The sequence below is a fragment of the Chlorocebus sabaeus genome, chromosome 16, assembly GCF_047675955.1.
Source record: "Chlorocebus sabaeus isolate Y175 chromosome 16, mChlSab1.0.hap1, whole genome shotgun sequence".
NCBI classification, from domain to species: domain Eukaryota; kingdom Metazoa; phylum Chordata; class Mammalia; order Primates; family Cercopithecidae; genus Chlorocebus; species Chlorocebus sabaeus.
In genome coordinates this window covers 33685650-33703084 of record NC_132919.1, presented here as the reverse complement: position 1 = coordinate 33703084, position 17435 = coordinate 33685650, and the positions used below count along the sequence as shown (strand labels likewise).

The 17435-nt window shown below is 39.3% G+C and overlaps 1 protein-coding gene and 1 pseudogene across 2 annotated transcripts in view; both read left to right on the top strand.

The window, feature by feature from the left end:
- SLFN12 (schlafen family member 12) overlaps window positions 1-10055 on the top strand; it is a 34151-nt gene extending 24096 nt beyond the window's left edge. For both annotated transcript variants that reach the window (XM_008011054.3, XM_037992748.2), the window contains exons 4-5: window positions 4457-6959; window positions 7348-10055. In XM_008011054.3, the coding sequence (XP_008009245.1) occupies window positions 4457-5052 (596 nt within the window). In that variant the 3' untranslated portion in view covers window positions 5053-6959; window positions 7348-10055. The remainder of the gene's footprint in view (window positions 1-4456; window positions 6960-7347) is intronic.
- Window positions 8488-10055, top strand: LOC103242732 (tRNA-uridine aminocarboxypropyltransferase 2-like; annotated as a pseudogene).
- Window positions 10056-17435: the final 7380 nt, after the last annotated feature.

Below are 17435 nucleotides of genomic sequence, written 5' to 3'. Positions count from 1 at the left end.
CTGCCTTCATTTCGTTATGTACCCACTAGTCATTAAGGAGCAGGTTGTTCAGTTTCCATGCAGTTGAGCAGTTTTTATTGAGTTTCTTAGTCTGGAGTTCTAGTTTGATTGCACTGTGGTCTGAGAGACAGTTTGTTATAATTTCTGTTCTTTTACATTTGCTGAGGAGTGCTTTACTTCCAACCATGTGGTCAATTTTGGAATAAGTGTGATGTGGTGCTGAGAAGAATGTATATTCTGTTGATTTGGGCTGGAGAGTTCTGTAGATGTCTATTAGGTCTGCTTGGTGCAGAGTTGAGTTCAATTCCTGGATATCCTTGTTAACTTTCTGTCTCGTTGAGCTGTCTAATGTTGACAGTGGGGTGTTGAAGTCTTCCATTATTATTGTGTGGGAGTCTAAGTCTCTTTGTAGGTCTCTAAGGACTTGCTTTATGAATCTGGGTGCTCCTATATTGGGTGCATATATATTTAGGATAGTTAGCTCTTCCTGTTGAATTGATCCCTTTACCATTATGTAATGACCTTCTTTCTCTCTTTTGATCTTTGTTGGTTTAAAGTCTGTTTTATCAGAGACTAGGATTGCAACCCCTGCTTTTCTTTGTTCTCCATTTGCTTGGTAGATCTTCCTCCATCCCTTTATTTTGAGCCTATGTGTGTCTCTGCACATGAGATGGGTCTCCTGAATACAGCAGACTGATGGGTCTTGACTCTTTATCCAATTTGCCAATCTGTGTCTTTTAATTGGAGCATTTAGTCCATTTACATTTAAGGTTAATATTGTTATGTGTGAACTTGATCCTGTCATTGTGATATTAGCTGGTTATTTTGCTCGTTAGTTGATGCAGTTTTTTCCTAGCATCGATGGTCTTTACATTTTGGCATGTTTTTGCAATGGCTGGTACTGGTTGTTCCTTTCCATGTTTAGTGCTTCCTTCAGGGTCTCTTGTAGGGCAGGCCTGGTGGTGACAAAATCTCTAAGCAGTTGCTTGTCTGTAAGGATTTTATTTCTCCTTCACTTATGAAACTTAGTTTGGCTGGATATGCAATTCTGGGTTGAAAATTTTTTTCTTTAAGAATGTTGAATATTGGCCCCCACTCTCTTCTGGCTTGGAGAGTTTCCGCTGAGAGATCTGCTGTTAGTCTGATGGGCTTCCCTTTGTGGGTAACCCGACCTTTCTCTCTGGCTGCCCTTAACATTTTTTCCTTCATTTCAACTTTGGTTAATCTGACAATTATGTGTCTTGGAGTTGCTCTTCTCAAGGAGTATCTTTGTGGCATTCTCTGTATTTCCCGAATTTGAATGTTGGCCTGCCTTACTAGGTTGGGGAAGTTCTCCTGGATGATATCCTGAAGAGTGTTTTGCAACTTGGTTCCATTTTCCCCCTCACTTTCAGGCACCCCAATCAGACATAGATTTGGTCTTTTCACATAATCCCATATTTCTTGGAGGCTTTGTTCTTTTCTTTTTCCTCTTTTTTCTCTAGACTTCTCTTCTGACTTCATTTCGTTCACTTGATCTTCAATCATTGATACTCTTTCTTCCAGTTGATCGAGTCGGTTGCTGAAGCTTGTGCATTTGTCATGTATTTCTCGTGTCATGGTTTTTTATCTCTGTCAGTTCGTTTATGGTCTTCTCTGCATTGATAATTCTAGTTATCCGTTCTTCCATTCTTTTTTCAAGATTTTTAGTTTCTTTGCACTGGTTACATAGTTCCTCCTTTAGCTCTGAGAAGTTTGATTGACCGAAGCCTTCTTCTCTCAACTTGTCAAAGTCATTCTCCATCCAGCTTTGATCCATTGCTGGCGATGAGCTGCATTCCTTTGGAGGGGGGAGATGCGCTCTGATTTTTTGAATTTCCAGCTTTTCTGCACTGCTTTTTTCCCATCTTTGTGGTTTTATCTACTTTTGGTCTTTGATGACAGTGATGAACTGATGGGGTTTTGGTGTGGGTGTCCTTTCTGTTTGTTAGTTTTCCTTCTAACTGTCAGGACCCTCAGCTGTCGGTCTGTTGGAGATTGCTTGAGGTCAACTCCAGACTCTGTTTGTCTGGTTATCAGCAGCAGAGGCTGCAGAAGATAGAATATTGCTGAACAGTGAGTATTGCTGTCTGATTCTTGCTCTGGAAGCTGTGTCTCAGGGATGTACCCCACCATGTGAGGTGTGAGGTGTCTGTCTGCACCTAGTGGGGGATGTCTCCCAGTTAGGCTACTCAGGGGTCAGGGACCCACTTGAGCAGGCAGTCTGTCGGTTCTCAGATCTCATCCTCCATGCTGGAAAATCCACTGCTCTCCTCAAAGCTGTCAGACAGGGTCATTTACCTCTGCTGAGGTTTCTGCTGCTGTTTGTTTAACTATGCCCTGTCCCCAGAGATAGAGTCTACAGAGACAGGCAGGCCCCCTTGAGCTGCGGTGGGCTCCACCCAGTTTGAGCTTCCTGGCAGCTTTGTTTACCTACTTAAGCCTCAGCAATGGTGGGCGCCCCTCCCCGAGCCTTGCTGCCGCCTTGCAGTTAGATCTCAGGCTGCTGTGCTAGCAACGAGGGAGGCTCTGTGGGCATGGGACCCGCCCATCCAGGTGTGGGATATAGTCTCCTGGTGTGCCGTTTGCTAAGACCCTTGGTAAAGTGCAGTATTAGGTGGGAGTTACCTGATTTTCCAGGTGTTGTGTGTCTCAGTTTCCCTTGACTAGAAAAAGGGATTCCCTTCCCCCTTGCACTTCCCAGGTGAGGCGATGGCTTGCCCTACTTCAGCTCTCGCTGGTTGGGCTGCACCAGCTGACCACTACCGATTGTCCGGCACTCCCCAGTGAGATGAACCTGGTACCTCCGTTGAAAATGCAGAAATCACCTGTCCTCTGTGTCACTCACGCTGGGGGCTGGAGGCTGGAGCTGCTCCTATTCGGCCACCTTGCTCCGGGATCCTGAATGATCCTTTTAATGTGCTGTTGTATTTGGTTTGCTAGTATTTTGTTGAGAATTTTTGCATCTAGTTTCATCAGTGATATCGGCCTGTAATTTTTTTTTTTATGTGGTGTCCTTGCCTGACTTCGTGATCAGGGTAACATTAACCTCATAAAATGAGTTTGGAAGTATTTCCTCCTCTTCAATTTTTTGGAAGAGTTTGAGAAGGATTGGTATACTCTTGTATTTGTGAGTGATATCGTTAATCAACTTTGAAAAAACTATAATTGTTTATCTCTTCAAATATTGCTTATCTTAGTTTTCTCTCCTTTCTCTTTGTGGGACTCATATTATAAATTTTCTAGAATTTTGACAGTTTCTGACATGTCTCTTATCTTCTGTTTTTACCTTTTTTTTTTTTTTTTCATTGAGTTTGAGTTCGGACTTTTGCTACCATCCTGTCTTCCTATTGATTAGTCCTGTTTTCTGCTATGCTCTGTCTGCTGTTAAACATTATCAAACAAGTTCTTAATACCACATACTGTGTTTTTCAGTTAAGGAATGTCCACACAATTTTTATCCATCAATTTTAGTTTTTCTAAGCCTGTAAGAGAATAAGGACATCTTCATCTTTTCATCTTTTTATTATTTTTTTGTTTTTAAATATATTACAGTTATTTTAAAGTCTCTTTTTGATAATGACAATATCTGAAGCACTTGTCAGTCTTTTTCTCTGATCTGGTTTTTCTCCCGTTTTCTAGTAATTCATTCTGATTTTTATTGTCTCTCAATTTTTCATTGTATCATGGATTACAAATTGTAGAGACTTTGATAGATATTACCTTTCTCCAAAAACGGCTATATTTACTTCTGGCAGGTCGATAGAGTACCACCCATTGCTTTTATTCCTTTGAAGATTTTTTAAATGCTTTTCTAGGTATAATAGTTTTTAATTTTGCCCTTACTACCAGATCATGGCTTTTCTAGTGCCGTAATGTCTCTGGTGTTTACCAAGATCCCTCCATTCTTTTGGGACTGGAATTTTTGTCTGTGGTTCCTGAGCATCATGAGGCTGAAGAAACTTACATTCAGCTCTTTAGTCTCCCAGTTGATATTTTCTTCTGTGTTTCCAGCATCTCACCTGTATTAGCCAATGAGTTCAGAGAAATTAGTGCATAGACTTTGGCTTCTCTGCAGTTTCATTTTCTCTGAGATTTTACTTCTCATATTCCAGCTCTTCTTACTTCTTTTCCTCAGAAATAATAAGACTGATTATTTCCCCTTGGACTTTATTTACCCATGCCATGATATGGAAAATCTACTTAGGGAAAAAGCAGGAGTGAATGTGAAGCTACTTCCTGTGTTTCACATCTATTAAAGACTGTGGCACTTCAAATCCTGCTTTTATTTGCACTTTCTAGTTCTTTAAATTATTGTTTGATATATTTTATACAACGTTTACAGTGTTTTTGATGGTCTTTTACAAGCTACTTTGCCATGGCTTAAACGGGAAGTTCCTACTGTTTTATAATTTATTATCATTATTTCCTTATTTAGGGCTATCAGGAAGGATAACATACACTCCAGAAAACCTTTGCAGAAAACTGTTCTTACAACATGAAGGACTTCAGCAATTAATATATGAAGAAATGGGCTCTGTCAGTAAGGGCTCACTAATTTTCTCTAGGAGTTGGTCTTTGGATCTGGGCTTGCAAGAGAACAACAAAGTCCTCTGTGATGCTCTTCTGATTTCTCAGGACAAGCCTCCAGTCCTGTACACCTTCCACATGGTACAGGATGAGGAGTTTAAAGTATATTCCACACAAACTGCCCTAACCTTAAAGCAGAAGCTGGGACAAATTGGTGGTTACACAAAAAAAGTGTGTGTCATGACAAAGATCTTCTACTTGAGCCCTGAAGGCAAGACAAGCTGCCAGTATGATTTAAGGTTGCAAGTAATTTACCCTGAATCCTACTATTTTACAAGCACTCAAACAAGGAAAGACTTGCTGAAAGCCCTTTTTAAAGCCTTAAAGAGACTTGAGTCTGTGAGAGACCAGTTTGCCTTTGCCAGTGTCTCCCAGATAATCAGTATAGATTGCTTTCAGAAGAATGATAAAAAGATGTTTAAATATTGTCGAATGCTCACCTGATGGAAGATGGACTAGGCTACTGAGATATTTTTCATTATATATTTGATAACATTCTCTAATTCTGTGAAAATAGTCTTTGAAAACTTTGCAAGTTAAGCAACTTGATGTGATGTTGGAAAATTGGGTTTAGCCTATCTTCACTTCTCAGATATTGTTTGAGGGATATTAGGAAAATTAATTTGTTAACTAGTCTGTGCACAGTATTACTCTGTCTGTAGTTCCTGAATAAATTTTCTTCCATGCTTGAACTGGGAAAAATTGCAACACTTTTATTCTTAATGACGACAGTGAAAATCTCCCAGCATATGTCTAGAAAACAATGATAACTTACAAAAGATTATCCTTGATGAAACTCAGAATTTCCACAGTGGGAATGAATAAGAAGGCAAAACTCATTTCCTCAAAGCAAAAACTCCAGGAATTCTCTGGATCTTCTTGAGCTACTTTCACACTATTTTCTTGGAAGGTTTGCGGATTTTCTAATTGGTCAGCTAGCACCTTTAAAGAACTCACAAGAATGGTTACTTGATTTTTCTACAAGCAGTTCTGAATAAAGAAGGTGAGTTGACAAAATGTGGAAAATCCTCTCTAACTAAGATTTGAAGGAAAGCAGCCAAAGTATAAGTAGAAACTCTTTTGGACAATGAGAGTTTACATCAACAAGAGGAAGGAGCACCAGGGTTTGGCATTTCTCACTCATCTAAGATGAGCTAAGGGACCGAGACAAAGCTCAGTGGAGTGGGATACACCCTTGACTGGGTGTTCTGAATTCATGCCTAATATGTTCAGTGGGATCTTGGAACAGAGACGTTCAGTGGGATCTTGGAACAGAGACATTCAGTGGGATCTTGGAACAGAGAATAGAGCCTAAATTACCCATCAGGGCCTCTGCCTTCTCCACCACTGTGCCCAATGCCAGAGAAAGTGGATCAATGCATTCAGTATTCTGAGAAAAGTTTTACTAACACATATTTTGCCAAACCGAGATGATGTTTGACTATAGAAGAAACAGGCAGACATTCTTATCAAAGGATATAGGGAACATAGTTCTCTTCTACCTTCTTGAAAACTATGCTGCAATGAAATCCAGCCAATGAAGAGAATCAAAATGAAGAACTTAAAACGAGAGCATACTTGCACTCCTGGAGTCTCTCTCCAGTCCTGAACTGTGGCCAGCACAGTGTGTCAGTCTGTACCAGCTGCTCAGCTGCTGGTATGGGTGACCTGGGCACAGGCAAGACCATCATCATCACACACTGTGTGCACCAGAACTCCTCCTGGCATCTCCAAGCCAGTTCACCATTGTGTGAACTGTGCACTGAAGGAGCTCCACTGGGACTCAGAGGCCTTGGCGCACCTGCAGCTGTGGAACATTGCAACGAGGAAAGATTGGGGAAATGACAAGAACCTGTTGTCTGGAATTTATAGGTGCATTGATTGTCTTCAGTATCACCAGGCCAGCCCCATTTGAAGCACAGTCAAAGTGGAAAAATGATTTGGACTAAATGTTAACTCATGGCAGATCAGTTTCTGTGGTTCTGTTGGCCAAGAAATGTGACCGTGGGAGGGTGAATGCAGAAACAGTAGCCTCAAGATAGGCCAGATCTACATGGAACATAGTTTTGTAGGATGAGTCGAAACATCAGCAAAGGAAAATGTGAACTTGATGAAGCCTCCAGGTGCCTGGATGCCAAATAGACAAATACAGAATCTAAGAAAACACAGTTAAGAGCCGTTGGCCCCGTTCCTATTTGGCATCATTGTAAGAAACCTGGGGTAGTGATAGTGGATGTATTTAGAGAGTGAAGCATAAGCTGACCTAAACAGCCTAGAAAATGTTTTACTATGAGAGTAAGAAGGAAGAACACAAGTGGATATATGAGGAGTCCTTGCAGGCTGGCCCATCAGTAAGTTTTTCATTTGTATGTCATTAGTCAAGAAAGTAGATCTGAAATTTTGGGGGATCTTTAGTATAATCTTGGGGGAGTTGTAAAGTGGGTTAAAAGTCTGAATTATATATACATCAAGGTGGCAGGTCTGGCAGTCATATCGTTGAAGGGTATGGCTAATACATTAATAATGTATGTGTAGATTAACGTATGTGTGTACAACCAAGGGCAAGGGGTGGTCATGGTCAGAGACATAAGACAAGAGGTCGGCAGGGGGGAAGCTTGAGGGAGTGGTAGGGGAGGGCACTGGGGAGTGAGTGGGTCAAGGAGTTGACTAATAGGAAACAACTACCTCCAGGAGAAGGCAATAATCTCCATTAATTATTATTATTATTATTATTTTCAGGGACAATGTCTTGCTCTGTCGGCTGGGCTGGATTGCAGTGGTGTGATCATAGCTTACTGCAGCACTGAACTCCTGGGCTCAAAAGATTCTCTCACCTAAGCCTCCTGAGTAGCTAGGACTACAGACACATACCAACTCATCTGACTAATTTTTAAAATTTTTGTAGAGATAGGGTTTCACTATGTTGCTCAGGCCAGTCTCAACTTCTGGGATTAAGCAATCTTCCTATCTTGGGCTCCCAGAGGGCTCAAATAGGCAAAATTGAGCCACTAAATGGAGAAGCAGTAAGGATAATTATCCCTTTTCATAATGAGGTTCTATATAACAAGTCTTAATCCTCGAAGGGCCTATTCTAACTTAAATTGTGCCATATTAACTATTTTAAAGAGGGATTTATAGGGTTCCATTTTATCAAGCCATTTTTTAAGTCCCAAAATTTTAACTTTAATTTATTATTTGTTATGTCAGAGTCTGTGTTCAATATGAGATACTTTAAAGCAATGGGTACAAAACTATGGGAAATTCAACCAAGGCAGTAAAGTGAGGGATATTCATTTTTTTTTTTTTTTACTTAGTTACCTTTTTAAGATTAGAGGGGGTACAATATTTAAATTTAGTGAGAACCCCAAGTATAATATATATTTTTTTGAGAAGGAGTTTCGCTCTTGTTGCCCGGGCTGGAGTGCAATGGTGCTATCTCAGCTCACGACAACCTCCGCTTCCCGGGTTCAAGTGACTCTCCTGCCTCAGCCTCCCTAGTAGCTGGGATTACAGGCACCTGCCACCATGCCTGGCTAATTTTTGTATTTTTAGTAGAGACAGGGTTTCACCATGTTGGCCAGGCTGGTTTTGAACTCCTGACCTCAGGTGATCCACTCGCCTTGGCTTCCCAAAGTACTGGGCCCCAAGTAAAATTTGAGCCCCAGTATTGATTGAGTCCATGAAGTATGTCAGTTTGTATATTTTAGCAAATACTAAAGTTAATTTTAGATCTTATGTTGTAGAGACAAAAAACCCAATCAGTGTCCTATTTATCTTCTTGTAATATAAATTCTTTGGTATATACATTCTGGATTTATAATTGGGCCAAATTATGGACCTTTGTTTTAATTTAGTTATATATGTTATATCCATATCTATATGTACATATACGATCTATTCCTTATGTCTATATTAAAATATTATATTGATGGCCTGACCAAAGTGTCCGCCATGGAGTCGCAGAAAGAGGCGCGAACACTCCAGGAACCCGTCGCTCCGCCGGCTGGGGCCTCAAGGTCTCAGACACCAAACGACTAGGAGCTGCGGGAGGGCGGCGCAGTGCTGGCGACTGCTGCCCTGGGCACAGAGGCGGACGACGCTGGTGCGGACTGGCTATGGGAGCCGCAGGTGCAGCCGGCCGAGCAGAGGCCCGAGTGCAGCCGCTGCAGCTGGCCTCAGAAAGTGTGTTTGTGTCCATTTCTCCCAGCGCACCCTTTGCATATCTCTACCCACTTGTACGTAATTCAGCATCCAGCAGAGGAAAACAAAATGTTGTAGACAGTTCCTCTACTAGCAGCATGCCTCCCTCAGGACAAGTGCAAAGTAAAGATTGGTCGTCGCTTCAGTGAAGAAAAAGATCCTGAACTTTCAACTGTTTGCCAGAAATTTGGTACATTAATATTATATCCAGGGGCCGAGGCTGCTAATTTGGAAGAATTTATGTTAGATTCTCCTGTTTATCCTTCACAATCATCATCATTGATGGTACACGGAGCCAGGCTAAGGACATTTTCTGTAAGGATTCCTTGTTCTGACACCCCAAACAGGTGCAGTTAAAAACTAGCATTTCGGCTGGCACGGTGGCTCACGCCTGTAATCCCAGCACTTTGGGAGGCCGAGGCGGGCAGATCACGAGGTCAGGGGATCGAGACCATCCTGGCTAACACGGTGAAACCCCGTCTCTATCAAAAATACAAAAAATTAGCAGGGCGTGGTGGCGGGCGCCTGTAGTCCCAGCTATTCGGGAGGCTGAGGCAGGAGAATGGTGTGAACCTGGGAGGCGGAGCTTGCAGTGAGCCTAGATCGGGCCACTGCATTCCAGCCTGGGCGACAGAGTGAGACTCCGTCTCAAACAACCACCACCACCACCACCACCACCACCACCACCACCACCTAGCATTTCTAGTCAATGTGTAATTGTTGGATGCAGCCAACTAATAGAGGTCTTTCTACACTGGAATGTGCAGCTGTTGCTCTTTCTATCTTGGAGAAAAATAATTACATACAAGAGACTTTGTTTCGCCCTCTTGAAGCTTTATGCTCTTTCCAACGTTAGCATGGTGCCCAAATTCGCCTCAGGAAGGAACACCTTCTGAAAAATGGATTATATCCTAAACCAATGCCAAAGAACAAACACAAACTCAGGAAAATGTAACTGTTAAAGAATAGTGTTAAAATTTAGTACAGTTGTTCTTTTGGTGCTAGCTTACCTGTCTTCATCTAACAATACCAAGTTAAGTTTTCATATAGTTTAGGTCTGTAGGTTTTTGACTTGCTAAAGTAGAATGAGAATTGCATACTAATCTTGCCCAGAAGGAGGAAGTAAACCCAATATCCATAGAAACAAATAAACAAACGAAAATTCACTGACTCACTGAAAAGCAAGATTTCATACTGTACTTGTTTTTAAAAATGTGCCTCTAATAATACATGTTTTCAAACTCAAATTTAAAATGTGATTTGTTGTTGAGCTGGGTTAGAAGTTCCTGCTTGTAAAATAGAAGGAAATCGTTGTGGTAGATTGAAACAGTATTGTTTTCATTAATGTTTATAAATAAGTAGGTGTAGACCAATAATATAAGATACCTACATCGATTTGCAGTCCTAACTTTATAGTTTGAAATAAGTAGCAAAAGAAAATTATGATAATCAAGTAATTCATTATTTTGTAAAATAGTATAAAGGGATAAGAAAACTTTATTGTTAAGGGCTAAATTTGAATTCAGCTAATATGATTTAAGTATTCTATTAATTGTCCTGCTTTTTAAAGAGGTACATGTAATTTTGAAACAGCACACATTTTCATTTGCAATCGCTCTGGATAAATTTTTATTTTTCAGTGTTCATTGAACAGGCTTATTGACTATGGTAAACTTATTTTATTGAAGTTTTCAAATGGCAAATAGTAAGTGGAATATGATACAACTGTTATTTTCAGAACATATTTCTTTAGGGCTATTTAAAATAGCCTTTTTAATGGGCAAAAACTTTCAACTTGAGAGAACAAATTCCTCTCCTCTGTGGGAAAATATTGCTGAGATTTTGTATAGAATAAGAGACATGTAGGTAACATATATTTATATTCAGCATAAGTCTACTGCAGTCATGAACATGTCTTGGCAAGAAGAGGGGATTTTGTTTTCAGTCTTTGTTTATGACTTCTAGAGTTTCCTGCATCATACTTGTTAAGTTGTAAGGAAAAACTAAACATGCAATTTAAAGGTAAACTTGGTAACTATTTATGGAACATAAGCATACACTGATGGTTATATCTCACAGTTTTCATGCTCATTTGTTTATTATTTGCTTGGATTAGACTCATTAAAAACCACAATGGTGGTCACAATTAGAATGCTAATATTTGGGGAAACTATGCAGAAAATATTTTAAAATATTAAAAGTTAGAGTGCTATCTTCTGTTGTTGATTTATTTTTGGATTTAAAAACAAATTAGGGCTGGGCCCAATAGCTCACACCTGTAATCCCAGCACTTTGGGAGGCTGAGATGTGAGAATTGCTTGAGTCCAAGAGTTTGAGACCAGCCTGGGCAACATGGTGAGACCTCATCTCCACACAATATATATATATATTTTTAATAATTATCCAGACATGGTTGTGTGCACCTGTGGTCCCAATTGCTTGGGAGGCTGAGGCAGGAGGATTGTTTGGGGGCCCAAGAGGTCGAGGCTGCAAAAAGCTGTGTTCATTCCACCGCACTCCAGCCTGGGTTACAGAGTGAGACCTGTCTCCAAAAATAAATAAATAAATAAGCTCATTTACAATGTAAAACACCTAATATCAGATGATTATTTGGTGTACTAGAAAAGAAATAGCATATAATAATATATAATAGTTTCTTAACAAGTGGGGCTAAAATCATTTTATAGTAATTTTTCACATTGATGTTAAACTTCATAAGTTTCCTTTAGTCACTAGTATTTTTTTAAAAAGAAAACTCCCCCATCCCTAATATACCATTTTGTATCTCAAAATTTTACTTTGTTGATTTTTAAAGAGTAATTTCTACTTTTATCTATTAAATAAAACGTTTTTGAGTATTTTGGAAGACTTAAAAAGCTTAACATTTAGTATTTTTGGAAATGTATAATATTTTCTTGAAGTATGTATAGTTTTCCAAATTATTTTACTGACCTGTTAACTCACTTTACTTGTTTTTTATCTATATTTTCCTGACCTCTTTACAAGGCAAGTCCATTTAATCATCTGTGGTACAAAGTGCTTCTCTAGTCACCTGTTCTCATTAAACAGTTTTAAGTAAGTTTTAAAGCCATTATTTTAATTACTAAAAGTTCTCAAAGTGTGTAGTATTATGTGAGTATTTTAACTGAAAATTTAATCAGGGTTTTAAAAAGTACTTTTTTATTGTATTAATTGGCTTTTAAATTCAGATTCTTTATATTTGCTTGATTTTCCTGGAAGTTCCAGGCTTTATGAATTTGTAGCTGATAGTAGGTTTTGCCTGTGTACCCCAGCTGCACTTTGATGTGGTGTAGATGGTTTTGTGAGTTATTTGAACCATGTAACTCAGAGAATAGTATTTCCTTATACATAAAGTGACTTCAGTTTTAATCAGCCTATTATAGTATGTTGAAATCACTGTGTGTAATGAGAGATATTGAGAGTTTCTAGCATAAAGGGTTGAGAACTATATTATACAAAGTAAGTCACAGTGTATGGCAACTTTCTACAGGTTGGATTACAAGACTTCTTATGTGGAGTAGGATAATTATATTGGGAAAAATTATTTTCGCTAACTTTAAGACTCCAGAGACACTTTTCTCAGCCATGACCAGTAATGTTTTTAAAAGATTTTGGAAGGAATAAACTCCTCACTATACCACCAGTTCGTGATTTTAAGGGAGGAGACCACCCCTCATATTGTCTTATGCCCAATTTCTGCCTCCAAAGAAAGAAGTAAAAACTAAAAGGCAGAAATGAAATCCACAAGCAGACAGCCCAGCGCCACATCCTGGGCCTGGCAGTTAAAGATGGACCCCTGACCTTTAACATAACATCAGTTATGTTATCTATAGATTACAGACATTGTATAGAAAAGTATTGTGAAAATCCCTGTCCTGTTCTGTTCTGTTCTAATTACCGGTGTATGCAGCTCCCAGTCACATACTTCCAGCTTGCTCAATTGATCACGACCCTCTCATGAGGAGCCCCTTAGAGCTGTGAGCCCTTAAAGGGACAGGAGTTGCTCACTCGGGGAGCTCAGTTGTTGGAGATGTGAGTCTTGCCGAAGCTCCCGGCTGAATAAAGCCCTTTCTTCTTTAACTTAGTGTCCGAGGGGTTTTGTTTGCGGCTTGTCCTGCTACAATTTATTTATTTTAAAGAGACAGGGTCTCCTTCTGTCACCCAGTTTGGAGTACAGTGGTATAATCATGGCTCACTGCGGCCTCGAACTTCTGGGCTCGAGTGTTCCTCCCGCCTCAGTCTCCCAAGTAACTAGAACCTCAGCCCCATGCCACCACACTCAGCTAATTTAAAATTTTTGTGGAGCTGGGGGTCTGACTATGTTGTTTAGATGGGTTCTGAACTCCTGACCTCAAGAGATCCTTCTGCCTTGGCCTCTCAGTTAGTAAATTATATAGAACACTTCTGTATAATTTATTCAGCTTATTCATCACATATTTCCAACGGTTGCCCAAATAGGTTTAAAAATGTGATCATGTTATTCGAAAATCCTCTCCACTGAATTTCAGGGATGCTGAATTTTAGGGAGCTAAATCATTGACCCTTGTATGTAATTGCTATTGGTACAGAAGTAAATTTTATTGATGCTACAAGTGAAAAATTAGATCTGACCTAGTAAACTCAGAAGTTTTACATAATTATATTTTACTATGTAGATGTATTTCTTTAACATAGCTACAGATGGGCATTTTTATGAATAAATAATATTGCATTATAGATGGAAAAATTGTATCTACATATAATTTAGATACAAATTGTACAATTTTAAAACTGTACAATTTGTAAAATTTTAAAACAATTTTAAAACTGTGCTACAATTTTAATGTTTGTCTCCTCCAAACCTCATGTTGAAATTTAATCCTCAATATCAGTGGTGGTGCCTAATGGGAGGTGTTTGGATCAAGGAGGAGGATCCTTCATGAACAGATTAATGGCTTTCCTTGGGTGGGAGTGAGTTCTGACTTTATCAGTTCCCAAGAGAGCTGGTTGTCAAAAAGAGCCTGGCACCACCCCCACTTTGCACGCATTGGCTCCTCTTTGTCTCTCTTCAGGAAGCGGCCGGAGGCTGCAACCAGATGTAGGTGCTCAATCTTGAACTTTTCTAGACAACAGAATAGTGTGCCAAATAAACCTTTTTTTCTATGTAAATTATTTAGCCTCAGGTATTGGTATACAGCAACACAAAATGGACTAACACACTAGAATTCAGGGTTTCTTTTTCCTCTTCCTCCCTCTGCCTCATTATAAGAAAAACCTGGGACTGTAATGCCCCTCGAAACTGGGCCCCCAAACTGGGAAGGAGCTGAGAAACGAAAGAACGGCACAGACAAGTAAAGCCTGGTGAGTAGATGAGTTTACTAGGACTTACATACAGGGGGCTCCTGTGTGGCATCAGGACAGCTCCAGAGATCTGTCCAGCTACCCGTCTTTAAGATGCTTTTAGTAAATTTTCTGGCTTGTTGACTGCTGCATGTAATGAGACTGTTCCCAGATATATTCCAGGATATTTGGGTTCTCAGGGACACCTGTTCCTTGGCTGGGCACCATGGTCTTGGCTTACTGCTTGGCCTTCGGGGTTCAAGCAGTGGATATACACTGGAGGAGGATGGATCACACTACCCCCTCCCTGCCATTTTAGGCTGTTTTGGTTTTTGTCTCTGGATGACAAAAAGAAAGGGCTGTAGAAGAAAGGGGCCCGGTTTCTCTAGGCAGTGCCTTTCCATGGACAATCCCCTCCAGTCCCCTTTCTCCCTTTTTTCTTCTTTATTAAACAAAATCTTTTAGAATGGCTGGTATCTCTAGGGTAAAATTTTCCTCGTCTCTCACACCCTTTTTGTCTCCTCTTTCCCAACCATTTTTTTTTTCCTTTTTCTCATTTGAATATTTATCCGGTACCTCAGGTATCAGATCCAAGAAGCTGATGAAATCCCAATTAGGATAAACCCAACAAAATTTGTGCCAAGACACATTGTAATTGAATTTGTAAAACTAAATTTAAATGCCAAAAATCTTTAATGCTACCAGTGAAAAATAACACCTTCTTAATAGGGAACAACAATTCGAATAACAGTGGAACCATGGAGACCAAAAGGAAGTGGTACAATATTTTTCAAATGCTGAAAGATAAGGACTCTCAACCTGGAATCCTATGCACAGAGAATATATTCTTCAGAAATGAAAGGGAAATCAAGACATTCTCATATGAAGGAAAAATAAGAGAATTCATCACCAGAGGACCTACCCTAATAGAACAGCCAAAAGAAGTTAGCTAAAGAGAAAAAAAAAGGCAAAAAGAAGGAGTCATGGAACATCAGGAAGGAAAAAGAACACAGTAATTACAAAAAAAAGTATGCTTTCCTTCTCTGCTTAAGTCTTTTAAATTATGTTTGACAGTTGAAACAAAAATTACAATACTGTCTGATGTGATTCTACATGTTTATAGAGGAAATAGTTAACACAATATTATAAACAAGTGAAAATGATTAAAGAGACATAACTGGAGGTAAGATTTCTATATCCTACTAGGACTGGTAAAATGATGACACCAGTACACTGTGAAAAATTATGTATATATAATGCAATATCCAGAGCAACTGCTATAAAAACTATACAGATACACTAAAAACATAATAGAGACATCATAATGGAATTCTAAATAATATTCACATAACCCACAGGAAGACAGGAAAAAGTAAAGAAAAACAGAAAGAAGAAATATAAATCAAAAAATAAAAGAGGATACTTAAGCCCAAACATATCAATAATTACAGAAAGTGTAAATGGTCTATACACTAATTAAAAAACTTATTGGTAGAGTATATTTAAAAACATGACCCAACTAGATGCAGCCTAAAGAAACTCACTTCAAATGTATGGAAATTGAAAGTAAATGGAGAAAGAATTATGCAAGCAAAGGAAAGCAGGAGTGGCTATACTAATATCAGATAAAGTTATATCTGATATTACTTTAAGTAAGATTTTACTCTCAGTAAAATTGCCAGAGACAGAGAGGGACATTATATAATGATGAACATCAGTCCATCAAGAAGATATAGTGATTATATGTGTATGTGTTTCAAACAACAGAGCTGCAAAATATGTGACACAAAGAGTGTTAGAACTGAAATGAGAAACAGACTCTACGATTATAGTTGGGTACTTTAACACCCTTCTATCAATACCTGCTAGAAAAAGTAGACAAAAAATATGCAAAGGGAGCCTGGGCAACATAGCAAGACCCCATCTCTACAACAACAACAAAATTAGCTGGGGAAGATGGTGTGCACCTGCAGTCCTGGCTACTTAGAAGGCTGAAGCAGGAGGATCACTTGAGCCCAAGAGGACGAGGTTGCAGTGAGCTCTGATTATGCCACTGCTCTCCAGCCTGTGTGAGAACCTGTCTCTAAAAAAAAAAAAGAAAAATGTACAAGGATATAGAAGAACGTAACACCAGCAGTCAACAGAAGTCAACATGATCTAATCAACATATACAGAACACTCTACCTAACAGCAACAGAATATACATTCTTTTCAAATGCCGTGGAACGTATATCAAGATAGACCATAACCTGAGCCATAAAAGAAACCTAAACAAATTATAAAGATTAAAATTTTAAAGATTAAAATTAAACTCAAAGGGTGTTCTATGGCCTAAATGGAATCAAACTACAAATCAATAACAGAAAGATAACAGTAAACTCTCCAAACACTTAGAAACTAAAAACACACTTCTAAATAATCCATAGATCAAAGAGGAAGTCTCATGGGAAAATTTAAAAATGCACTTAAGTGAGTGAAAATGGAAATACAGTATATCAAATTTGTGAGACATACAGTGACAGTAAGGAGATTCAGTGATGAGAGTGAAATTTAAGCACCAAATGCCCAGATTAGTGTGGTAGGCTGAATTATAGCCCCCCTAACGATGTAAATCTCCTAATCTCTAGTACCTGTGAATGTGTTGCCTTAACACAGTAAAAGGGACTTTGTAGATGTGACTAAATTCACACTTTTGTGATAAGATTATCTTGGATTATCTAGGTGGATCCAGTATTATCACAAGGTTCCTTATAAGAGGGAGTCAAGAGAATCAGCCACAGAAAGAGGAAATATATAAGGATGGAAGCACAGGACAGACCCAAGAGGAAGTGCTATGCACTTCTGGCTTTGAAGATACAGGAAGGGGCTACAAACCAAGGCATGCAGTCAGCCTCTAGAAGCTGGAAACAGCAAGGAAATGGATTTTCCCCTACAGCTCCAGAAGGAATACAAGCCAGTCGATACCTTGATTTCAGCTCAGTGAAACTGATTTTGGACTTCTGATTTCCAGAACTGTATGATAAATTCATGTTGTTTTAAGCTGCTAAATTTGTGGTAATTCGTTGCAGCAGCAATAGGAAACTAATACAATTAGAAAGCAAGAGGCCGGGTGCGGTGGCTCACACCTGTAATCCCAGCATTTTGGGAGGCTGAGGCAGGCAGACCACTTGAGGCCAGGAGTTTGAGACCAGCCAGACCAACATGGTGAAATCCTGTCTGTACTAAAAATACAAAAAAATTAGCCAGGTATGGTGGCGCACGCCTGTAGTCCCCGCTAGTCAGGAGGC